This window comes from Podarcis tiliguerta (assembly GCF_965153285.1).
Source record: "Podarcis tiliguerta genome assembly, chromosome: 7".
Lineage (NCBI taxonomy): Eukaryota > Metazoa > Chordata > Lepidosauria > Squamata > Lacertidae > Podarcis > Podarcis tiliguerta.
The window spans coordinates 83,189,205-83,212,782 of record NC_139540.1 but is presented as its reverse complement, the minus strand read 5'-3'; the positions used below and the strand labels follow the sequence as shown (position 1 = coordinate 83,212,782).

The 23,578-nt window shown below is 46.8% G+C and overlaps 1 protein-coding gene across 8 annotated transcripts in view; it reads left to right on the top strand.

Moving 5' to 3' along the window:
* The window catches only part of PCDH1 (protocadherin 1), a 192,083-nt gene that overhangs the window by 159,775 nt on the left and 8,730 nt on the right, over positions 1-23,578 (top strand). For 6 of the 8 annotated variants that reach the window (XM_083448558.1, XM_083448560.1, XM_083448562.1 and 3 more), the window contains one exon: positions 13,256-13,475. In XM_083448558.1, the coding sequence (XP_083304684.1) occupies positions 13,256-13,475 (220 nt within the window). Of the gene's footprint in view, positions 1-13,255; positions 13,476-21,969; positions 22,014-23,578 lie in introns of all 8 variants that reach the window. The other 2 variants (XM_083448565.1, XM_083448564.1) reach the window with 1 other exon arrangement.

Here is a 23,578-nt window from a genome sequence, read left to right as displayed (position 1 = left end):
GCCAAAATTCATGTAATTGCAATGATCACATACTCTTCCCCTTTTGCCCTGCCTCCATTCTCCACATCCTCTGTTGTTTCACTTGTATTTACCGTATTTTTCGCTCTTTAAGACACACCAGACCACAAGACGCACCTAGCTTTGGGAGGAGGAAAACAAGGAAAAAAATATTCTGAATCTCAGAAGCCAGAACAGCAAGAGGGATCGCTGCGCAGTGAAAGCAGCAATCCCTCTTGCTGTTCTGGCTTCTGGGATAGCTGCGCAGCCTGCATTCGCTCCATAAGACGCACACACATTTCCCCTTACTTTTTAGGAGGGAAAAAGTGAGTCTTATAGATCAAAAAATACGGTATTTTAAAACTGTAAGTTCCTGTGATAGGAACCTATCAAACAGAATGTAGAACACAATGTATGTAGAAGATAGCATATTATCATTATCATCATTATTATTATCAATAACAACACAACTTTATTATTGTTATTATGCTAATAATAACAACTGTTATCGTTGTTGTGTGCCATGACAGTGCAGTCTGAAGTGTTTGGCTCTATTGAAAGCTACGTCAGTGGCTCCACCTTTGCACCACTTTCCAATCTGTACAGAAGTACTTCTGTGCATAAAAGCCCCAGCTTCTTGCAACCCCAACCCCACCCCTCTCTCTCCCCTTCTCTCTCTCTCTCTCTGCTGTGCAGGGATGCCAGTAGCTCTGATTGATATTCCCGGCACTGTAGCTCATGCCTCGCACATTCAGCTGCATTGCTGTTTGCTTATTAGAACTTGTGAGCCCTTTGGAGCAAGTCATTATCTACTACCTCCTGGTATCAAGCCAAGGACCTTTTGTGACCTCATCTAGCAGCATTTGGAGACTTCTGTGTATTGGGCAGAACAGGCACAGGAAAGGGAGGCTGGGGTATGGAGTATTAACTGGTGAGAGTTTATAAGGCTCTTTCTGTTGACCTGTTTTCCTAAATTTCAGTTGTAACCAGTTATTGCATACCGATAATGCTGCATGCGAAAGGGACGCGGGTGGCGCTGTGGGTAAAAGCCTCAGCGCCTAGGGCTTGCCGATCGAAAGGTCGGCAGTTCGAATCCCCGTGGCGGGGTGAGCTCCCGTTGCTCGGTCCCAGCGCCTGCCAACCTAGCAGTTCAAAAGCACCTCCGGGGGCAATTTGATAAATAGGGACCGCTTACTAGCGGGAAGGTAAACGGCGTTCCGTGTGCGGCTGTGGCTCGCCAGAGCAGCGATGTCACGCTGGCCATATGACCCAGAAGTGTCTCCGGACAGCGCTGGCCCCCGGCCTCTTGAGTGAGATGGGCGCACAACCCTAGAGTCTGTCAAGACTGGCCCGTACGGGCAGGGGCACCTTTACCTTTACCTTAGTGCTGCATGCATGCCATTTATTCTTTATTTGTAATTACTGTCATAATCCTATGGCAGTGCAGGAAAACCGTTGGTGCATAATTCATAATCCAGGTTCATAATTCATCTCCCAGTCATTCTTTTGCTCCTTGCCCCTCAACACTTCTCTGATGGCTGACTGCAGCAGTAGAAATAAAGGAACCTTAAATTGCCTCTTTAATCTGCTTCCTGTTCTGATGCGAGAAGCAGCGGTTGGTGAGAAGACTTGGCCGAGAGAAGGGAGGTTATGTAAGTCTCCATACCCATTGCCAACTTTCTTCCTTCTTAATTTGGGGTCTGGCTAGCCACTCCTTACAAAAGTTGTATGGAGAGGAGCCACCTTCTTTTCCTAAGACCCTCATGGGAGCACGCACAGGAATTTAAAGCAGTCTCACTCTCCCTCTGAACATTCATGGCTTCCCCCAAAGAATCCTGGGAACTGTAGTTTGTTAAGGGTGCTGAGAGCTGTTAGGAGACTCCTCTTCCCATCTCTCAAGGCTACAATTCCCAGAGTTCATTGGGAAGAGAGATTTATTGTGAAACCACTCTGGGAATTTCAGCTCTGTTGGAGGGAATAAGGGTGCACACACAAGTTCTGCTATCCAAACACAAGGCGTTTTCAGGAAATTGTTCATTGGGTGAACTTTTCATATAACAAGCTAACGATTTCCATTGCTTACTATAGGGAAATTTCTAATGCATTCTTGAACATGGAGTTTTCACACACACACACACACACACACCCTGGAAAACCTCTGAAAGTTTGCAAAAGGAGGGAAAGGGGGACAGCAGAAAAATAAGAGAGCACCTTATTTGCTTATTTGCTTGCCTTTTGCAAGTGAAACGGTCGCTACAGACCAAAACACAAAAACCAAAGTTTATTTAAGGCTGCTTATTTGTTTACAGTACTACATGTAGGCCTGGCTGTTTGGGTGCCTGTGGTGTGTATTGCGAGGTTTGGGCACTAATTCCTCATCTTTGGATAAGTGAATTTTTGTGCAATGAGCATTTGGATAGCAGGAGCTGTGAGTATACAGTAAGGACAGAGGCAGCTGTTGAAATAAAGGGCAGTTGAGAAGGTACTTTTGCCCTAGACCAGGGGTCAGCTACCCGCGGCTCCGGAGCCGCATGTGGCTCTTTTACACCTTTGCCACAGCTCCGGGGCAGATACTAGCGAGGGGAGGAGGCGCATTGTGCGCCCCAACACTCCCCACTGTGGCGGGCGCTGTACTGGCTGTGACATCGCATGGGGGCGGTGCGTGCGTTAGTCACGCACCGTCCTGATGTCACCTTCCCGCCCGCCCGCTACATTGTAAGGGGCATGTATGCTGGTCACTGCATTGAAAGGGGGCATGTACGCTGGTCACTGTTTTGAAGGGGAGTGAAGAACACACACACAAAAAAAAGGTAACTTGTTAATTTAACTTTTATTTCTATGAGGAGGAGTAATTCTGAGGGGTCAAACAAAGAAATAATAAAAAAGTGACAAAAAAAGTTATTTTTATAATGACGAGTTTTGCGGCTCCCAGTTTTTTTTTCTTCGGAAACGGGTCCAAGTGGCTCTTTTTGTCTTAAAGGTTGCAGACCCCTGCCCTAGACCTTTAAGGAAGTGTCTTTAGAGAAGCTTTGGGAGAGCCAGGGAGTCCACTTGACCAGCTGCCCCTTAGATTAATATTTTGAGCACACCTGCCTGCTCTGTTTCCCTGTTGTCAATGGGTAGATAGGGGAGTTCCATTCAGCCCATCAAAGCATTGTAAAGGAGAGCAATTCTGTGGAGTTTCCCAAAATTCTCCACAATTTGTAGGGAAAAAATGAAGCAGAACCATTGGCAGGTCTGAGCTGTTTCTGTCTGGGGACAAGTTATCAGGAATCTCAGGGCTTTGGGGGAGATAATTTTACACTCGGTACTGAAACGTAAAACATGCGTACAGTTTTGCTTACTTCAAAATGGATGATGCTCGGAACGGAAAAGAAAATGTCTCCAAAATGGTGGTCCTTGGAGGATTGTGAAAAATGGTGGTAGCCCTACTTGTCTCTGCAAGGCAGAGGATTGCCAGCTGCTTCTTTCTCATTGGCTCTGCTCTTGTGAATTTAGCAGCAGCCAGATACACACAAAAAGCTAATGAGAACGAAAAGTGAGCTTATCAATGCTGCAGTCCTGTGCACTAATGAATAAAATCTTTTCATCACGGGGGAACTTCTAACATGTAGAAGCTCCAGAATGGAAGTTTCTCTAGCCAGGTGATGAATAGCTCCATCTGTTTAATTTCTTAATCTTAGCATTCTGGAGGAGTAGGAGTGCAAGTCTGTAGCAGAGCATCTTCTTTGCATGCAGAAGGCCCTGTCGGGTTAATCCCTGGTATTTCCAGGTAGAGGAAAGGTCCCTGCCTGAATCCGCGGACAAGTGCTGTGCAGACGGTACTGAGCAAGAGGATCCGAAGGTCTGACTTGGCAGCTTCCTGTCCTGGTTCCCACTGGGTGAAGAACTCAAATTATGGGTTCAACAAAACCGTTAATACTGAAATCAGTGCAGTGCATAAACAAAGGGAAGTTCAAGACCCTGCAGATGCAATGCATGGCTAAACAAGCTAAGACGTTGGTCCAACAAGCAACCTCCTCCTCACCTATGATCCCATGATATGGGCACAATCTTAGCCCTGCAAGCGGGACTGTTCCTTAGACTATAAATGCCAGCGGGCATCCCTTTGAGAAGAATGGGCTCATGCCTGTGCCGTGAATCCTCTGGAGTAGACAGGATGGGTGACCCTACAGGTTTCTCTTGAGGCGCCAAACCAGAGACAGACTCAGATGCCTTTGGAGGCAGAATTAGCCTCACAAGCAAGATGTCTGGAGTGGACCCTGGCAACTCCTGAGATGCAGAAGCTGCATGCCTCCATGATGGGATTGGGCAGAGAGGATCCCGCCAAACTTGCACCTCTCCCCGAATCCTCATCCGCAAGCCCCTGGCAGGGTCTGTCCAACCCCACAGAGACCCTCTCCAGGAGCATCCATTGCATCCAGCCAGCCCTGCTACTTGGAACTCATGGCGCTTCCTATGGTCAAAGCAAGAGGACGTGGGGACACCAACTTTTAGCTCCACCTACCACTCATGTCCTCTGCCCCACCAGGCCCAATGCACAGACAGATCAAGCAGGAACTGGGAAGAGGCAGCTGTTACCATTATTTCAATCATAGTCATTGCCAACATTTCTGGCACAGAGGGGAGTAGATAGCTTTGCAAGCCTCCATGGAGCCCATTGGCCCCACATTGGTGACTTCTAGTATAGAAAGCATTATTAGTGAAGATGCTGGGTAAATCTTTCAAAATAATAATGCTAATTTACATCATTTATGCAGATTACAGATTCAGCTTTTCTTGTGGCCAATGTAAGTTCCTCTGTGGGGCATTCTTTTCTTTTTCTTTAAAGGCAATGCAGAGTAAACTCTAGGCTTGCAGGCAAACAGTGTACGCTCGGTAATGTAGTTTGCATATAAAGGGCACAATTCTCCTCCTTCTCATCTTACTGCTTCCCCTTGACAAAATGATGAGATGGATAGCTACATAAAAGTGAGTAAGTATTGAGTAGCATCTACCAGCAGGTGTCCCTGTGGCTGCAGCTGAGAAGGAAAGAAACTCCGTAAGCGGAACCAGAGCACAGAGCAACGAAGGTACGCTGCGAACTGCAGTGGACAGTGGAAGTGATAAGAGCCCAAGCAACTTTTCCCAAGGAACACCCTGAGATGGCTCAGGTGTTGCTGGTCAGGAAACCAAGTGGTGGTGACATTACTGAATGATAATAAGTGTGTTCACCTGCCGTGTTAGAAGCACTGTGACTCAGAGCCACTGTTTCACAGGCAGAGGTCCCAGCTTCAGTCCCCGGCATCTCTAGGTAAGGCAAGGACAGACTCTACTTTGAAACCCTGGAAAGACACTGCCAGTTAATAGCAGCAATAGTGAGTTAGAGGGACCACTGGTCTGACTTGATATAAGGCAGCCTCCTCTGTTTCCAGACTACCAAGAAGTGTGGGTGTTGTTCACACCAAATTTGCAATGTGTTGCAGGAAACCAAATGCCTCATTAAAGAGGGATTTGTTCCCCAAGATGTTCCATATCACGCTGAACAGTAATCAAAAGAGCGTGAAATGTGCTGGCCAGGAAGAGTTTTCTGCCAGCCCACCTCTGCATCAGAATATCAGCTGGTTGGAACAGGCTCCTTTTCAAGCAACAGAAATGGTCCACCCTCAGCCCTCGATATATTCAGGGGAAAGGAACCACCCTGCTGTTGGCAATCTGGAATCTTTCTGAGACTGCAATTCTTTAAGGTCATCGTTTTGGAAGAGACACACTCCAGTGCGTTGTTTTAAATTCCACACTTTCTAGAATTATTATTATTATTATTATTAAAACAAAGTTGTTGTTGTTGTTGTTTTTATTTAGTCGTTTAGTCGTGTCCAACTTTTCGTGACCCCATGGACCAGAGCACGCCAGGCACTCCTGTCCTCCACTGCCTCCCGCAGTTTGGTCAAACTCATGCTGGTAGCTTCGAGAACACCATCCAACCATCTCGTCCTCTGTCGTCCCCTTCTCCTGGTGCCCTCCATCTTTCCCAACATCAGGGTCTTTTCCAGGGAGTCTTCTCTTCTCATGAGGTGGCCAAAGTATTGGAGCCTCAGCTTCAGGATCTGTCCTTCCAGTGAGCACTCCGGGCTGATTTCCTTCAGAATGGAGAGGTTTGATCTTCTTGCAGTCCACGGGGCTCTCAAGAGTCTCCTCCAGCACCACAATTCAAAAGCATCAATTCTTTGGCGATCAGCCTTCTTTATTAAAACAAAGTAAGCTGCAACAAATATTGTGGGATGCATGTATACTCAGAAGAAAATCCCATTGAATTAAATGGAGCAGTCAGATATGAGGGCAACAATCTGGTTTTCTTTCTTAAGTTCAGAGTTCTGAAATTTCTTATTTGAGGAGTGGCAGTGATGCATTTGCAATCTCTTCTTTGTCAAGCTTGCTGTCGTGTGCAATTTGCTGCAGTTTCCAGTTAGTGTGATTATGCACATTAATTAAAGCATACAAAAAGGATTGAACGGGGATCTTTTTCATATGGATTTAGTCTTTGTGTGAGTTCCAAGCGGTGTGCTTGGTCTTTCAAGGGGGATACTATTGCATCCAGAACCAGTTGTAAACTTCCTTCTGGATCTGGGGGGTCTCACAATCTTGCTCAGATTTAAACTCAGGTTATTCACCCTCACCCACCCCAGAACTGTCTCCAGCCATCAATTCAGAACTTCAGCAACACCTTGGAACAGAGGATGACAAAGAAAGGTAGAGTTGTGTGTCACCAATGTCCTAACAACACTGCAAGCTTCTAGATGGCTTTCCTCATTGGCTGAAAATCATATAGTCTCCCATGGAACTCTGTAAACCCTGGCACCACCCTATTAAGTACAGCCATCCAGGAAGGACCAAAACTACTGTAAGATGGCGCCCCCTTTAGCCCAACCCCAAGAGGTGACCTAGAAGGATACCATGGTAGGTGGTATTGAAAGCTGCTATGAGAGGTCCAGAACTAATATGGTAGCACATAACCCATCCATTCACCTGTGTAAGTCATCCACCAGGGTGGCCAAAGCTACTTTTGTCCCGTAACCAGGCCTGAAACCAGACTGGAATGGATCCAAATAATCACCATCACCCAAGACTGTCTGGAATTAAGAGGCAACCACTCATCCAGCACCTTGCCCTCAAGAGGGAAATTTGAGACCAAGGGGTCCATAAGTTGTCTTATCAGCACCTCCTTGAAGCAGATAGGAACAAACCCTTCCCTCAGGGAGGTATTAAGCTACCTCAGAAGCCTAGACACCCAGTCCTAAAAGGCAAGGGTCAAGTGAGCAGGTTGTAGGCCCAGGGACAGTCCATCCCATTTCACCACCTGAGCTGAAATGGGAAGGAGCCCTCCTGCTGAAACCTCACTTGGCAGGGTTGTGCAGCTTCCAGGTTCCAGTGAGATCTCGCAAGAGGCCTGCAGGATCTCACGGAAACCTGGAAGGTGCTGCTTTCCCTTGCTTTTTGAGCAGTCATGGCAGCAGAGTCAGGCAGAGTTCTCCCTCAGTGCAGAAGAAGTGACTACAGCAGCTTCTGGTAAGATATCACAAGAACCCCATGAGATCTCACCAGAAGCCACAACTGTTTATTCTCACTTCTCCACCTGAGGTGGCTGCCTCAGATCACAGGAAGAAAGCAATCTATGAAAAAAGTTTAGTGTTTGACAAGATTAAGGGAGGGAGGAAACTACTGGAAACACTAAAGAGGCTAGAATCATAGAATTGCACCGTTGGAAGGGACCACAAGGGCCATCCAGTCCCCAGACCCCTGCAATGCAGGTAAAACATCCCTGACAGATGGCCACTCAACCTCTGCTTAAAAACCTCCAAGGAAGGAAAGTCCACAACCTCCCAAGGGAGACTGTTCCACTGTCAAACAGCTCTTACTGTCAGAAAGTTCTTCCTGATGTTTAGTCGGAATCTCCTTTCTTGCAACTTGAAACCATTGGTTCGGGTCCTGCCCTCCAGAGCAGGAGACAACAAGCTTGCTGCATCTTCCATGGCTTTTAGATATTTGAAGATGTGGTCTAAACCACTGAGCCTAGGGCTTGCCGATTAGAAGGTCTATGGTTCGAATCCCCGCGACGGGCTGAGCTCCCGTTGCTCGGTCCCTGCTCCTGCCCACCTAGCAGTTCGAAAGCACGTCAAAGTGCAAGTAGATCAATAGGTACTGCTCCGGCGGCAAGGTAAACGGCGTTTCTGCGCGCTGCTCTGGTTCACCAGAAGCGGCTTAGTCATGCTGGCCACATGTCCCGGAAAACTCTCTGCAGACAAACGTCAGCTCCCTCGGCCTGAAAGCAAGATGAGCGCCGCAACCCCAGAGTCATCCACGACTGGACTTAACGGTCAGGGGTTCCTTTACCTTTACTATCTAAATTAAAATACAGTAGTACCTCAGGTTAAGTACTTAATTCGTTCCGGAGGTCTGTTCTTAACCTGAAACTGTTCTTAACCTGAAGCACCACTTTAGCTAATGGGGCCTCCTGCTGCCGCCGCGCCGCCGGAGCACGATTTCTGTTCTCATCCTGAAGCAAAATTCTTAACCCAAAGCACTATTTCTGGGATAGCGGAGTCTGTAACCTGTAGCTTATGTAACCTGAAGCGTATGTAACCTGAGGTACCACTGTACAGCTTCCAGCTTTGAGGTTTTACTATATAACAGTTGAATTCTGGTTCGATTCTGTATGATATATGTGAGTAAGAGACCTACTTCCTGCTCGTCCGTTGCCAGATTTCTTTTATTGTTTGACTCTCTTGTTCCCACATTCTAGTTTGTGTTTTGGTTAGAGTAAAAGTGGCTGTTCTGCACTGACCAGAGTACTTCCAAGATCTCATCTGACTCCAGAATGCTATGAATGATACGATTCTGTGAAAACTTTGACACACCTGCCTAATTTCTGACCCTGAGGACAGACTGTTTAGGAATGGATCTACATGTGTTTGTATTAGGGATATGCAGCCCAAATTATGAAGTGAATTTGGGTGAGGTTTTCACATGTTTGGTGTTGGACTGTACCAGTAATAAGGCATCTCACATTGCACCAGGGACCCTCTAAAGTCTGATGTTGATCTGTGGACTTAGCCACCCCCTCCCCCCAAACCACGACATTTTCCTATTTAACATAAAGTAATAGTGCCACTGTATTCTGCTCTGGTCAGACCTCACCTGGAGTACTGTGTCCAGTTCTGGGCACCACAGTTCAAGAAGGACACTGACAAACTGGAACGTGTCCAGAGGAGGGCAACCAAAATGGTCAAAGGCCTGGAAACGATGCCTTATGAGGAACGGCTAAGGGAGCTGGGCATGTTTAGCCTGGAGAAGAGGAGGTTAAGGGGGCATATGATAGCCATGTTCAAATATATAAAAGGATGTCACATAGAGGAGGGAGAAAGGTTGTTTTCTGCTGCTCCAGAGAAGCGGACACGGAGCAATGGATCCAAACTACAAGAAAGAAGATTCCACCTAAACATTAGGAAGAACTTCCTGACAGTAAGAGCTGTTCAACAGTGGAATTTGCTGCCAAGGAGTGTGGTGGAGTCTCCTTCTTTGGAGGTCTTTAAGCAGAGGCTTGACAACCATATGTCAGGAGTGCTCTGATGGTGTTTCCTGCTTGGCAGGGGGTTGGACTCGATGGCCCTTGTGGTCTCTTCCAACTCTATGATTCTATGATTCTAAAGCAACTATTGCAATTAAACCAAAAACACCTGAGCTCAAGTGGGAAGAGGGTGGAGAGTTGGGCTTTTTTTGGTGGTCAGGTCTAGGTTTTCATGAGAACAAAATAGTCTTCCAAGGCATACATATTACAATGATTTGGAGGAGGAATGTTGAAGTAAATAAAAAGCATTTGTTTCCTTGATGCTGTTCTGCGAGTTCTGCCTGAGAAAGCGGGGGGCTTGGAAGGAGAGAGGACTGTTGGCATTCTTCCCAGTTGCTTTCTGTTTCCTAGCAAACAACTGAAAATCAATACTTCAATCAATTTGACTTCATTCTGCTGTTTTTCATTTTTTCCAGATTGTGTAAGTTTGGTTGTTATTTTCCAAACTTTTAGGAGGGATCAGTATAGGGTCATTCCATTTTATCCCTGCCTTAGTTCAGTTGTACGGCTTTTATTTATGTGATTTATTTATTTGTTTCTTTTTTTATTCTAATCACAACCTGTTTTTTAACAAACAACACCTACTATAATTTCTTGTTTTTAATTCTCTTTGTCAGAATGAAATCCGGATGGATGGATGCATACATGTAGTTATTAATTAAATTTCTGTACTGCCATTCATCCAAGGATCACCTGGCAGTTTAAAATATAAAAAGACAAAATTACATACCAAAGCAACAAACAAAACAGTAACCCCCACCACCTCAGTTTAAAAGGCCATAGATGGTTTAATTAGCCAAAGGCCTCGGAGAAGAAGAATGGTTTTGCCTGGTACCTGAAGATTTGTAACGATGGCGCGAGGTCAGCCTCCCTAGGAAAAGGGTTCCCCAAATGGGGAGCCACCACAGAAAAGGCCCTTTTCATGTTACCACCCACCAGACCTCTTGTGAGGGAGGCCAATGAAGAAGGGTTTCAGAGGGTGATCACAGGGTCCAGCCTTGTTCATATGGGGAGAGGCCTTCCTTTAGATATTGCAGTCAGTGCCAGATTTATGTATAAGCTAAACAAGCTATACCTTAGTGCCCCACATCACTGGTTTGCTCATTTCTATATACAGTACAGATCAACAATTACTTCGATAAAGTACATATTTTGTTATGTGCAAATGGCTTTAGATACCTATTAGGTCCATAAATTACCATATAACATATATTCAACACACACAAAAACAGCGACAATTTGTTGTGGACAAGGGACAGCTGGACATATGAAGGGCCCCATTACCTTCAGTAGCTTAGGGCCTCATCGAACCTAAATCCAGCCCTGACTGCGGTCCTGAGCCTTTTAAGGCTTTATAGGTCAAAACCAGCACTTTGAATTGGGCCCGGAAGCTAATTGGCAGCCAGCGCAGTCTGGGCAGGATCGGTGCAATATGCTCAAACTGGACTGAGGTATCACCACACCACCATGTTCAACCTTGAAGTAAGGACAGCAAAGAGGAGCTTCAGACCTGGTTAATCAAGAGGGTTGCCATGAGCCCTGTGTGGGATGGGCAGAGGGAGAAAGGGATTCTGAGATGGGGGGCAGAGGTAGTTCAAACACCTTGCTTGCCGTATCCACCATCCCTGCAAATCGGAACGGTTCAGACCAAGCATTGCAATCGCTGCTTGCCAGTCCGCTGCTAAGTCATTGTGGGGTGATTTAAAGTAATGAGCAATGTCTCCACCATTTGACAGGTTGTTAGTTTCACGCCTTTCCCTGGTCGGAGCCCATCCTGCCACGGTATCAGTTTCATTGGCGCTTGACAGCCCCAACTAAGAATGTTCTCTTTCAGGCAGATCTAATTCAAGGGGTTTCGTATGTCTCCTACCAGATGCCAGTTGCATTCCCCTGCTAGATTGTCCGTCTCAACAACTTAGCGCATCTAAGTTATGTTGGTATAGAGCAAAAAGGACCTTGGTGGGTATGGGAGAGATTAAATTATACAGCCATCTTGCACGCTGGCAAGCCGCCACCCCCACGACATACATTTTGGGGGACTGGCGTCTACTTCATCAGGTGCCTCCGTGACTATGGCACTTATGAGCAAAGAAACCACTTTGAAAGGGTACATAACTTGAAAGGAAGGGTAAAAATATGTAAAACAGTGGTTTATTATAGATAGATAGATGATAGATAGATAGATAGATAGATAGATAGATAGATGATAGATAGATAGATGATAGATAGATAGATGATAGATAGATAGATAGAGATAGATGATAGATAGATAGATAGATAGATAGATAGATAGATAGATAGATAGATAGATGATAGATAGATGATAGATAGAGATAGATAGATAGATAGATAGATAGATAGATAGATAGATGATAGATAGATAGATAGATAGATAGATAGATAGATGATAGATAGATAGATGATAGATAGATAGACACACACACACGGGAATCTTGGAGGTTTAGATGTACCGTATTTTTTGCTCTATAGGACGCACTTTTTCCCCTTCGAAAATGAAGGGGAAATGTGTGTGCGTCCTATGGAGCGAAGACACCATAGCCCCGCGACCCTCTCCCAGCTGGAGAAGTGACGCGCAGCTATGGCAGGAGCCTCTCCGCTGCGCCTTTCCGCTGCTCCCTGACTTGCTCTTTGGGGCTGGTGGTGGGCTTCCCCCCCGCCAGCCCCAAAGAGCAGGTTGAAAGGAACCTGAAGCCTGGAGAGCGAGAGGGGTCGGTGTGCACCGACCCCTCTCGCTCTCCAGGCTTCCAGGGTAGCCGCCTGAACGCACCTTAAACGGTACCTTGTTTTAGAGCGGGAAAACAAGAGGGGGGAAATTCTCCCTCTCTCTGCGCAGCGCCTCCTGCCGCTTCGCTGAAGGGGCGCTGGGCAGAGAGGGGGGGATTTTTTTTTTTTTGTTCTCCCCCCTCTAAAACAAGGTGCGTCCTATTGTCCGGTGCGTCCTATGGTGCGAAAAATATGGTGCCTTTTATGTGCTTTCTACTTTTGAGGAGGCAGCATCACAAAGTGTGAGAAGGCATCTTGAATCTCCGCCTTATGTTTAGTACAAAGATCATTGGCATTGACTATCTTCAGGTTGCTAACAGCTCTTAGTATTTATTACTGTTGCCTGTACTGGGTACGGTCTAGCTCATCTCATGATCTAGGTGGGCTCTCTTAATGGACAAGTGTTTCTCAGGTTGCATTGATTGTGCTTCCTTGCTATTCATTGTAGTCAGTGGCGTCAGAAAAGGGGGGCGGTGCGGGTGGTGTGCCCCGGGTGCCATGCCTGGGGGGGGGGTGACAAGAAGGCACCCCATGGGGGCTCGTGACAGTGCGAGCAGCCATCGCGCCGTCGCAGTCACATGTGGAGGATCCTCCGTTTGTGGCTGTAGCCGCAAGCAGAGGATTCCAGCACCATCCGTATGGCGCTGGAGCTGCGCCACCGGCAAACCGCTATGTACGGCGCATGTGCAGCATCGCTACGTTTGGTGCATGCACGGTACGTAGCAACGCCGCACATGCGCCGTACATAGCGGTTTGCTGCCCTGGGCGTCACGACGCCTTCGTTCGCCCCCGATTGTAGTGGCAACATTTTACAGTTCACCTATGGAATATGTTTTTGTGATTTCTTGTTTTGTTTTTGTTTTTGCGCAGTTACCTCATCGCCGAGTGACATTCTCTGCAGCCAATCAGGCGCAAGATCTGCAGGACCCCTCCCAACACAGTTACTATGACAGTGGCCTTGAGGAGTCAGAAACACCAAGCAGCAAGTCTTCATCGGGCCCCCGCATTGGACCACTGGCTTTGCCGGAGGATCACTATGAGCGCACCACGCCAGACGGCAGCATTGGGGAAATTGAGCACCCTGAGAATGGTAAGGAACCTGCTCAAAATGGCTAAGGCTCTTTAGGAAACCCACCAGTATGAGTAGATCTGAGTCCCACTTGCCAAAGAGCGTTCACTGCTGCTCCCAAAGCAAGGAACAGAACAGGATTGTGCATCAGACATGAACAGTGGCAGGGAAATACTTTAATAGTAAATTTGCTGTAAAAATTTGGGACAGATCAATCTCCAAAGAGTGGATAAGGGAAGGAACGAAAGGAGCAGAAGACACATAGAGAGGGTTTCAGGACATGAGCTTGTAGCAGACTATTCAGCAAATGGATGGATTTACTCCATACCATTCCATGAGTTTGCATTCTGTTCAGTCTACCTTCCCAGTCTACTTGGTGTAATTCTCAACATAATTTCCGATTTGGTGCTTGCCTTTTTTGTGTGCACCGTTTTCAGTTTGCATCTATGTTCTTGCTGCTGGTGGTTACTGATGCACACTAGAACATATGCACAGAGCAAAAAGGGACCTTGATGTGATGACACAATAGGATTCACATTCCTTTCCATGTTGTAAATTAGTCAGCGCCCAGATGTACTGGTGCACATCAGTAAACTGTAAGAAAAGAAGATGCAGCCTGTCGACTTCAGAAAACTGCAAAGTCTGGAGAACAAAGTGGAAGAATAGCAGATCACGAATGCATCAACATGGGATGTGGGTGGCGCTGTGGGTTAAACCACAGAGCCTAGGACTTGCCGATCAGAAGGTCGGCAGTTCGAATCCACATGATGGGGTGAGCTCCCGTTGCTCGGTCCCTGCTCCTGCCAACCTAGCAGTTCGAACGCACGTCAAAGTGCAAGTAGATAAATAGGTACTATTCCAGCGGGAAGGTAAACGGCGTTTCTGTGTGCTGCTCTAGTTCGCCAGAAGCGGCTTAGTCATCCTGGCCACATGACCCGGAAAAACTATCTGCGGACAAACGCCGGCTCCTTTGGCGCCGCAACCCCAGAGTCGGCCACAACTGAACCCTTTACCTTTAATGCATCAACACTTATGTAGAAACAAGATCAGGTACTGTATTTTTCGCTCTATAAGACGCACCAGACCACAAGACGCATCTAGTTTTTGGAGGAGGAAAACAAGAAAAAAAATATTCTGAATCTCAGAAGCCAGAACAGCAAGAGGGATCGCTGTGCAGTGAAAGCAGCAATCCCTCTTGCTGTTCTGGCTTCTGGGATAGCTGTGCAGCCTGCATTCGCTCCATAAGATGCACACACATTTCCCCTTACTTTTTAGGATGGAAAAAGTGAGTCTTATAGAGCAAAAAATATGGTAATTTGCAACCCCAAAACACTGACAGAAATTTGCATGTTGAGGATTAAGGAAGTGGGAGGGAAGAAAAAGAGGAGGCCAAAAATAACCCACCTCAATTTATTATTAAGATTTCCAGTACCACTTGAATGAAATAATACACCCCACTGAATTTTAATGGTGGGGGGAGGGGCAACAGGAGGTTAAGTAACAGGGAGAGGAGATGTTTGTGTGTGTGAGAAAGTTTTGAATGTGAGTGTGCTTTGGGGAATGTGTGTAAAAGAGAGTTGTGGGTGATCCTGAAAGAGAGAGCTGTGGGTTAAGGAATTGTTTTATGGTTTTTGCATCACCCCCCACCTCTGCCTTTGTACTTGGATTCTGGGGCAAGTTAACTGTCTCCTTAATTAGTATCACCACTTTTCCCTCTGTGAAATGGGTTCCTGTTGGAGCATAAAACTGTCTTAAAAGATGTGATTTTGCGCATTGGGTATCAGATCCTTTCCCATGCCTTGCACTCAGGTTTGGGGACACATACGGTTCATGGTCTTGCAGAGAGATTGTTCGTTTGTTTATTAAATTTATAGCCTGCCCTTCCTCCTGCAAGAACCCGGGGGGGGGGCGGGAAAATATATATAATATACCTGCATTCAGGTGTTACATGATGCTGTGCTAAAATATAGTATCCACAAGTAAATCCAGTGCCAGAAACAAGTAAAAAAATGTCTGAAAGGCAAGAATATGAACAGGTAAAGCTTGCCCCACAATTGTACTTCCATGCTAGAAAAGGCGTGCCCTGTTTAATTTGTGCCAGCCACACAGTCATTAAAAGCACAAGAAATCATTCACTTTGTTCCTGTTCCTGTACTTCTCACTGCCAGATGCTCCTGTTGGAAGAGAACACCCCAGAGGACAGGATCACACTTCAAAACAACCTTGACAGATTAGAGAACTAGGCAAAAACAAACAAGATGAATTTTAACAGGGAGAAATGTAAAGTATTGCACTTGGGCAAAAAAAAATGAGAGGCACAAATACAAGATGGGTGACACCTGGCTTGAGAGCAGTACATGTGAAAAGGATCTAGGAGTCTTGGTTGACCACAAACTTGACATGAGCCAACAGTGTTACGTGGCAGCTAAAAAAGCCAATGCAATTCTGGGCTGCATCAATAGGAGTATAGCATCTAGATCAAGGGAAGTAATAGTGCCACTGTATTCTGCTCTGGTCAGACCTCACCTGGAGTACTGTGTCCAGAGGAGGGCAACCAAAATGGTCAAAGGCCTGGAAACGATGCCTTATGAGGAACGGCTAAGGGAGCTGGGCATGTTTAGCCTGGAGAAGAGGAGGTTAAGGGGTGATATGATAGCCATGTTCAAATATATAAAAGGATGTCACATAGAGGAGGGAGAAAGGTTGTTTTCTGCTGCTCCAGAGAAGCGGACACGGAGCAATGGATCCAAACTCCAAGAAAGAAGATTCCACCTAAACATTAGGAAGAACTTCCTGACAGTAAGAGCTGTTCGACAGTGGAATTTGCTGCCAAGGAGTGTGGTGGAGTCTCCTTCTTTGGAGGTCTTTAAGCAGAGGCTTGACAACCATATGTCAGGAGTGCTCTGATGGTGTTTCCTGCTTGGCAGGGGGTTGGACTCGATGGCCCTTGTGGTCTCTTCCAACTCTATGATTCTATGATTCTATGAAATCTCTTAATCAGGGAAGATACAGAAAATCCCTCACATTCCTTCCTTCTGGTTGCCTAGCAACAGTGATTAAGTGACTAAGCATCCTTAGCAACAGCAGTGCCTCCATATCTGCCTAATAAACCTTAGAATGTTGCCTCCATGTTCTGCTTTCTTTAAAGATGTCGAACTGACTCCTTTTTTTAAAATGTAAGCTAGGAGCCCAATGGAGGCAGGGAGAGAATGAACATGAAGATGAACTAGAAATTATTCAAAATTCTACTCCAAAATGAACTTAATTCACCTTTAGTTTACCTGGCAACTTTGGGGAACTACTTTTGTGTGTAGTTCAGTGAACTTGGTTCAACTGAAGGAGTTCATTCCAAGCACTGAGGATCCCTCCACCTTGTTCTGCAATAGTACCTCAGTCCAGCCTTAGTGCTGGATTTAAGGTGCTGCCTTAAATGTACCTAACATAATATAACATAAGGAAAACGAAGAAGTCCCTCATTTGATGATTTTATTCACTAAGCAAGTCCAGGTATTTTATGTCCACCAAAAATCCATAGCTGACAGCTCCAACTGGTTTCCCTCAGACCTTCAGAATATATTGAAGAACAACATTTTTTAGTCATTCTGCAAGTTTCACATACCATTTTGATAGACTTGGGTGGTAGAATTCTAGACACTGGGTGATATTCAACTAAGTTTTACTTAAAGTAGACTCACTTGTTGAAGTTCATGGGCCTAAGTTAAGCCATGTTCACTCTGAGTAAAACATCAGATTGCAGATGGGGGGAGGGTCATATTTTTGGATACTTCCTCACGTAAAAACTCCCTGCATGTAAGCTCCGGGGAGGGGAATGAAATTGGACAAAATACCTGTCGAAGTGCAGTATACTCTGTCCATTTATTATTCATTACATTTATTTATATCAGGATACAAATCCTCCCAATGTAGCTTTGAAGTAACATAAAGATACATCAACAAAATCACAATAATAATATTGTTTACTCTTTTTATCCACACACCATAGTACAGTAATCTACGCATGCATCTGTATACCATTGCAATATAAGAACTATATGTTGCTGTTGTTTAGTCGTTTAGTCGTGTCCAACTCTTCGCCAGGCACTCCTGTCGCCAGAGCACGCCAGGCACTCCTGTCTTCCACTGCCTCCCACAGTTTGGTCAAACTCATGTTCATAGCTTTGAGAACACTGTCCAACCATCTCGTCCTCTGTCGTCCCCTTCTCCTTGTGCCCTCCATCTTTCCCAACATCAGGGTCTTTTCCAGGGAGTCTTCTCTTCTCATGAGGTGGCCAAAGTCTTGGAGCCTCAGCTTCAGGATCTGTCCTTCCAGTGAGCACTCAGGGCTGATTTCCTTCCGAATGGAGAGGTTGGATCTTCTTGCAGTCCATGGGACTCTCAAGAGTCTCCTCCAGCACCATAATTCTAAAGCATCAATTTTTTGGTGATCAGCCTTCTTTATGGTCCAGCTCTCACTTCCATACATCACTACTGGGAAAACCATAGCTTTAACTATACGGACCTTTGTCAGCTATATAGTGAATTCTTAATGAGTGGCTGGACTTCAGCTCTTGCACAGAAGCATCCTCTTTACAAGGTTTTCACATTTTGCATTTCCACTTACTGTGCTGTAGTATTTGCAGAAAATAACTTAGGAGGAGTCCCTGTTCACAGGTGAACCATCATAGTAAACATGTAGCCTAGCTTCTAAGATGAACGGAAGGGTTGGCTCTAGGTTGTTGTAGTTCTTTGGGCATCCAAGCATTAGTAGACCCCCTTTGGCACCACCCCTTGCTTCTTGTTGACTTGGATCCTGAACCAAAAACGTAGACTGCTCTATTGGACTGCTCCATTAATTATGCTCTCTTTGTGTCAATAGTGTTTATATCCTTCAAACTATACAAACCCCATTACTGAATATTCCAAATACACTTACCAAGGAAGAAGCCCCAACACTGAACATAGTGGGACTTAATCCTGAGCAGACATACAAAGCATTCTGTGGCACAGATCTGCTGCAAAGTGCACTGTTTGCCTGCCAGCCTGAAATTGCAGTGGGTGGCTATAGACTGTGAGGAAAGATGGATCTGAGATTTGGAGGTGATGCATCTAAGGAGGGAAGAACTCACAATAGCAAGGGGAAGAAAGAGAGACATGATTAGGCTGGAAACCGAAGATGGAGAAGCAGGGAGACCCTGAGGGTTTTGCTAGGCTTGCTTGCCAAGAGAGAAGGGAGATTTAATACCTGTCCTTGGGTGGCGGCTTAATGGGTTGGCGTCAAGGCAGTAGAAACAATTGAAATAATTTGTCTTTGTTTTGCACCACCTGCATGCTCTCTCCTTCTATCTTAACCACTGATTATCCAATGCCTGAAACCTTTGGGTTGTAGCCAATGTTATTTCTACTCAAGAGTAAACCCACTGAAATGAATCAACATGACTAGCTTAGCCCCATTAATTCCAATGCCTTACAGGCCTCTTCCAATTCCTTCACTTGGGATCTGTTTGCAGGCTGTTGCCTGCTGCATTTAACTCCAGATCTTTTCCCTGGAATGCTTCTGAATCTGAGGTAGGGAGGATGACCAAAATGATCAAAGGTCTGGAAATCAAGCCTTATGAGGAACAGTTGAAGGATCTGGGTATGTTTCACCTGGAGAAGAGGGGACTGAGAGGAGATAGGATAGCCATCACCAAATATATTAAGAGCTGTCACATGGAAGATGGAGCACTCTTGCTTTGGAGGGGAGGACTCCAACCAATGGCTTTAAGTCACAAGAAAAGAGATTCCAGCTAAACATCAGGAGGAACTTTCGGACAGTAAGAGGTGTTCAACAGTTGAATGGACTCAGAAGATGGTGCACTCACCTTCCTTGGTGGCTTTTAAGCAGAGATGGGATGGCCATCTGTCAACAATGCCTTAGTTGAGATTATTGCATTGCAGGGGGTTTGACTAGATGACCCACAGGACCACTTCCAACTCTACTAGCTAGCTATTATTCCTAGCTCTGTGCTTAGGGAATATGTTGTTTCCAGCTGCAGTGTTTTCCTTTTATGGGTCCCTCCTGCTGCAAATGCAAAACAAACATTAGCAGCATCAATAGATGTAAGTTCCTACAGCAATCTCGCTGCCTGCTCTACAGTGGCAGGAAGTTCCATTGATGAACATCCTGCTTACTCTTGAGTTCTTTGGTGCTTATTCTGTCAGGGAATAAATGCAAAAAAAATTGTAACTGCACACTGCCCATTAAAAGAAAAGCTCATTAGCAGTAAAAGCTTTGAAACAAACACCAGGGGGAAGGTGCTTTCAGGAACAGCATCACGAAATGCTTTGCACCGGTGCAGGCAGTAATATATGCCAACAGTAGCAGAATGTCTCCTAATGCCCCTCAAATAAACAATCACCAGCCGCTCTTCCCCAATAGAAACTTCTAAGGTCCCTGTGGAAACCTTAGGGTGCTTTGCAAGACCCAACCATGTCATTACAATCTTAGTACCGTGGAGCTCAGACCCGGATGGCAGACTCTGAAGGGAGATGAGTCAGAGGTTGGAGGAGATGGAAGCAGTGGCGGAGGAACCCTCTCTGGCACCCGGGGCAGGGTAGCCCGTACGTATTGCGCATGTGCGGCTCTCTTGCACCATCTCATACGGGCATCCGTACGGGCTGCCTCTTGCACGACGACCACACGGGCTGCTGCACATGCGCACTCCATTCAGGATGCAGCACATGCACAGTCCGTATGGGATGCTGCTCATGCAACAGCCTGTACAGTCATCGTGCAAGTGGCAGCCTGTACGGACTGTGCATGTGTCGCATCCTGTATGGAGTGTGCACTCACGGCAGCCTGTGCAGTCGTCGTGCAAGAGGTAGCCCATACGGATGGTGCGAGCCCGTACGGACGCCATGCGCCCTTGGCCGTTCTACATTGGGGGGAGGGCAGGAGCCATCTTGTCACACACACACCCAGAGTGGCACCCGGGGCAGCCCGCCTCCCACTTCGTATGCCCCTGGATGGAAGCCTTTCCCTCTCTCCAAACACGTACGGCCCCAAAGTTGAGACAGGAGTTCCACCCTCTTCCCCACTTCCTGTGGGGGAAAGAGTGCTGTCGGAGTCTGGGGAGGGCTCTGAGCCACAGCCTGGGGTGACTGAGCAGGAAGTAGAGGTGGAGGCCGGTCCAGCACTCTCTCCCAGGGGAAGGCAGCACCTATGGGGAGGCAGGAGACCCAGCCATCTAGATGTAGCACCTGCTTGGAGGCAAGACCTGCAAGGAGAGATTCTCATGAGTAAGGACTGCACCCCACCTCCGCTTTAAAGCTTGGCTGGTGGGTGTGAATACTTGTTGGAACAACTTCTCAGCTCCCATGAAGTCCTGAACTCTTTGTTGCTGATCCTGGATTCACGAGCCTTGGCCCTGGTTCCTGGGCTCCGGCCCCTGGTGCCTTTCCACCTGCATGCCTGTTTTTATTGAATAAGTTTCCTTGGGACCTTTGAATCTGTTAGCTCAAAGGGCAGAGTGGACTGTGCTGTCTGCTTTCCCTGACGCTCAATCTGTTCAGCTGCTTAATTTGCCTGTTAGTTTGGGTCTCCCCTGGCCTAGAGCATCCCTCTAATCTTTACACAAGTGTGCCTGGCCCACAGTTTGGGATTTGATGTGTGAAAATGCAGGTTAGGAGCACAAACTTTGTCAATTTGGAAGGTAGGGGGGAAGAAGACTGTAAAAGGTGTTGACGTGAATCAGAATACTCATGGGTTTCAGAACTGGCTGTTTCTGGGGGAGGCCAGGATCAGGTCTCAGATAGCATTTTCCTGCTTTGGTGGTGAAAGCCCTATGGGATGGCTGGGTGGACAGGTGGGACAGTGAACACTTAGGGAGTTGAGAATGGGGCTGTATCCTGACCAGTGCCGGATTTACGTATAAGCTAAACAAGCTATAGCTTAGGGCCCCACTCTCTTGGGACCCCCGAAAAAATGTAAAGGAAAAAAAACCTGGATGTACATTTCCAAAATATAGGATAAAAAAAACAAATACCGTATTTTTCGCTCTATAAGACGCACCAGACCACAAGACGCACCTAGTTTTTGGAGGAGGAAAACAAGAAAAAAAATATTCTGAATCTCAGAAGCCAGAACAGCAAGAGAGATCGCTGCGCAGTGAAAGCAGCAATTCCTATTGCTGTTCTGACTTCTGGGATAGCTGCGCAGCCTGCATTCGCTCCATAAGACGCACACACATTTCCCCTTACTTTTTAGGAGGGAAAAAGTGAGTCTTATAGAGCAAAAAATACGGTGAAATAAAACCTACATACAGCAACAGTGGCAAATAGCATTAGATACCTATTAGGTCCACAAATGACCATATAGCATATATTCAACACACAAAAACAGCGACAATTTGTTGTTGACAAAGGACAGCTGGACTTATAAAGGGCCCTGTGACCTTCAGTAGCTTAGGGCCTCGTCAGACCTAAATCCGGCCCTGATCCTGAGTGACCCTCTCCTCCTTTTTCTGCTCCTCATTAGTGTCCCCTGAATGGAGCAGACTGTGAAGGGGGCTCTGCACCCAGGTAGGTGTGCATGGCTTTCCAGGGAGAGCGTGTGCTCAGGGACCTACGAATCCCACACACTCCTTGAGAGGGTTGCGGGGAGGCAATGGAAGCGGGCCTCTAGGAAGCGCAGCCCCGCTTGGAGCAGCATGGAGGTGTTTTTGGGAGGCAGCATTGGGAGATGGAACAAAAGCACTGCTGGCTAAACTGGCGTGGGTGGAAGTGCGAGGTGAAAGAGAGAGAGAGAGAGAGGTGCTTCTGCTTTGCTGCTACCAAAAACGGGGCAAAACCAAACAGAAACGTTCAGCGCTGCATGACTTGGGGAAATGCATGCTCTTGGGGGCAAAGAGCAGTGGCGTAGCATGGGTTGTCAGCACCCGGGGCAAGGCAAGTAATTTGCGCCTCCCCCCTGCTGCACTGTCCCTCCCCCAGATAGTCCCTCGCTCTCTCTCCGCACCGCACCGCACGCCTGGCACCCTCCCCTCCACAGTGGGCGGCAACCCGGCGGCTCGGATCGGATTCGCACAGCCAGCACTGCAGTGAGAGAGAGTGAGTGAGCCAGGTAGGGGCAGAGAGCTGTGAGTGCAAGCGCCCCCCCCCCAGATGTTGCGCCCGGTGCGGCCGGCCCCTCCTGCACCCCCCATGCTACGCCACTGGCAAAGAGTGCAACAGGCGACAGCTGATGCAATTTCAAAAGCTAAGGGAAAGAGGATACTGGCATGTTCTGAGCCTCCCTGCAGATATATTATCCAGTCCCTTTGCTTTTTCTTCCCGAGCCTCTGTTGTCGCTGGAATCTCTGGGTGACGGAGAGGAAAGGGAGAAGGAGGTGGCTGAGCTCGTGATTTTCATCTTTATTATTCTTCAGTGATTTGCTTATTCATTAAAGTGTTTTAGTCTGCTTTCCCATCTGTGTGAATCCTACGCAGCGATTATAGTATATATCACAAATGCCAATCGGCAAGAGGAATCAGTCTTGGCATTTTGGGCGTGGTTATGTGGGAGGGCAGGAAAGGTGATCCAAGTGATCCCTTCAGACAAAGCAGTGAACCAGTGGAGCATTCAGAAGTACAGATGTAACACGATTTCCTGGTTAGCATAACCTTAGGGGACATTAGCAAAGCTAGCATTAGAGTGCTCAGGATGGGTGGCAGAAGGGGATTTGTTTTATTTTATTTTATTTTTTATTTTAGTGTAGTGTAGTGTAGTATTGTTGTCTTTGTCCATGGAGTTTTCTTGGCAGGGATACTGGAGTGGCTTGCCGATTCCTACTCCAGGTGGATCACGTTTGGTCAAAACTCTCCACTATGACCTGTTCATCTTGGGTGCCCTGCTCGGCATAGTTCATAGCTTCTCTGAGTTCTTCAAGCCCCTTCGCCACGGCAAGGCAGTGATCCATGAAGGGGGACATCCCAATCCCAAAGTACATCCCAATCCCAAAGAAGGGCAGTGCTAAAGAATGCTCCAACTACCGCACAATTGCACTCATTTCACACGCTAGCAAGGTTATGCTTAAAATTCTTCAAGGAAGGCTCAAGCAGTATGTGGACCGAGAACTCCCAGAAGTGCAAGCTGGATTTAGAAGAGG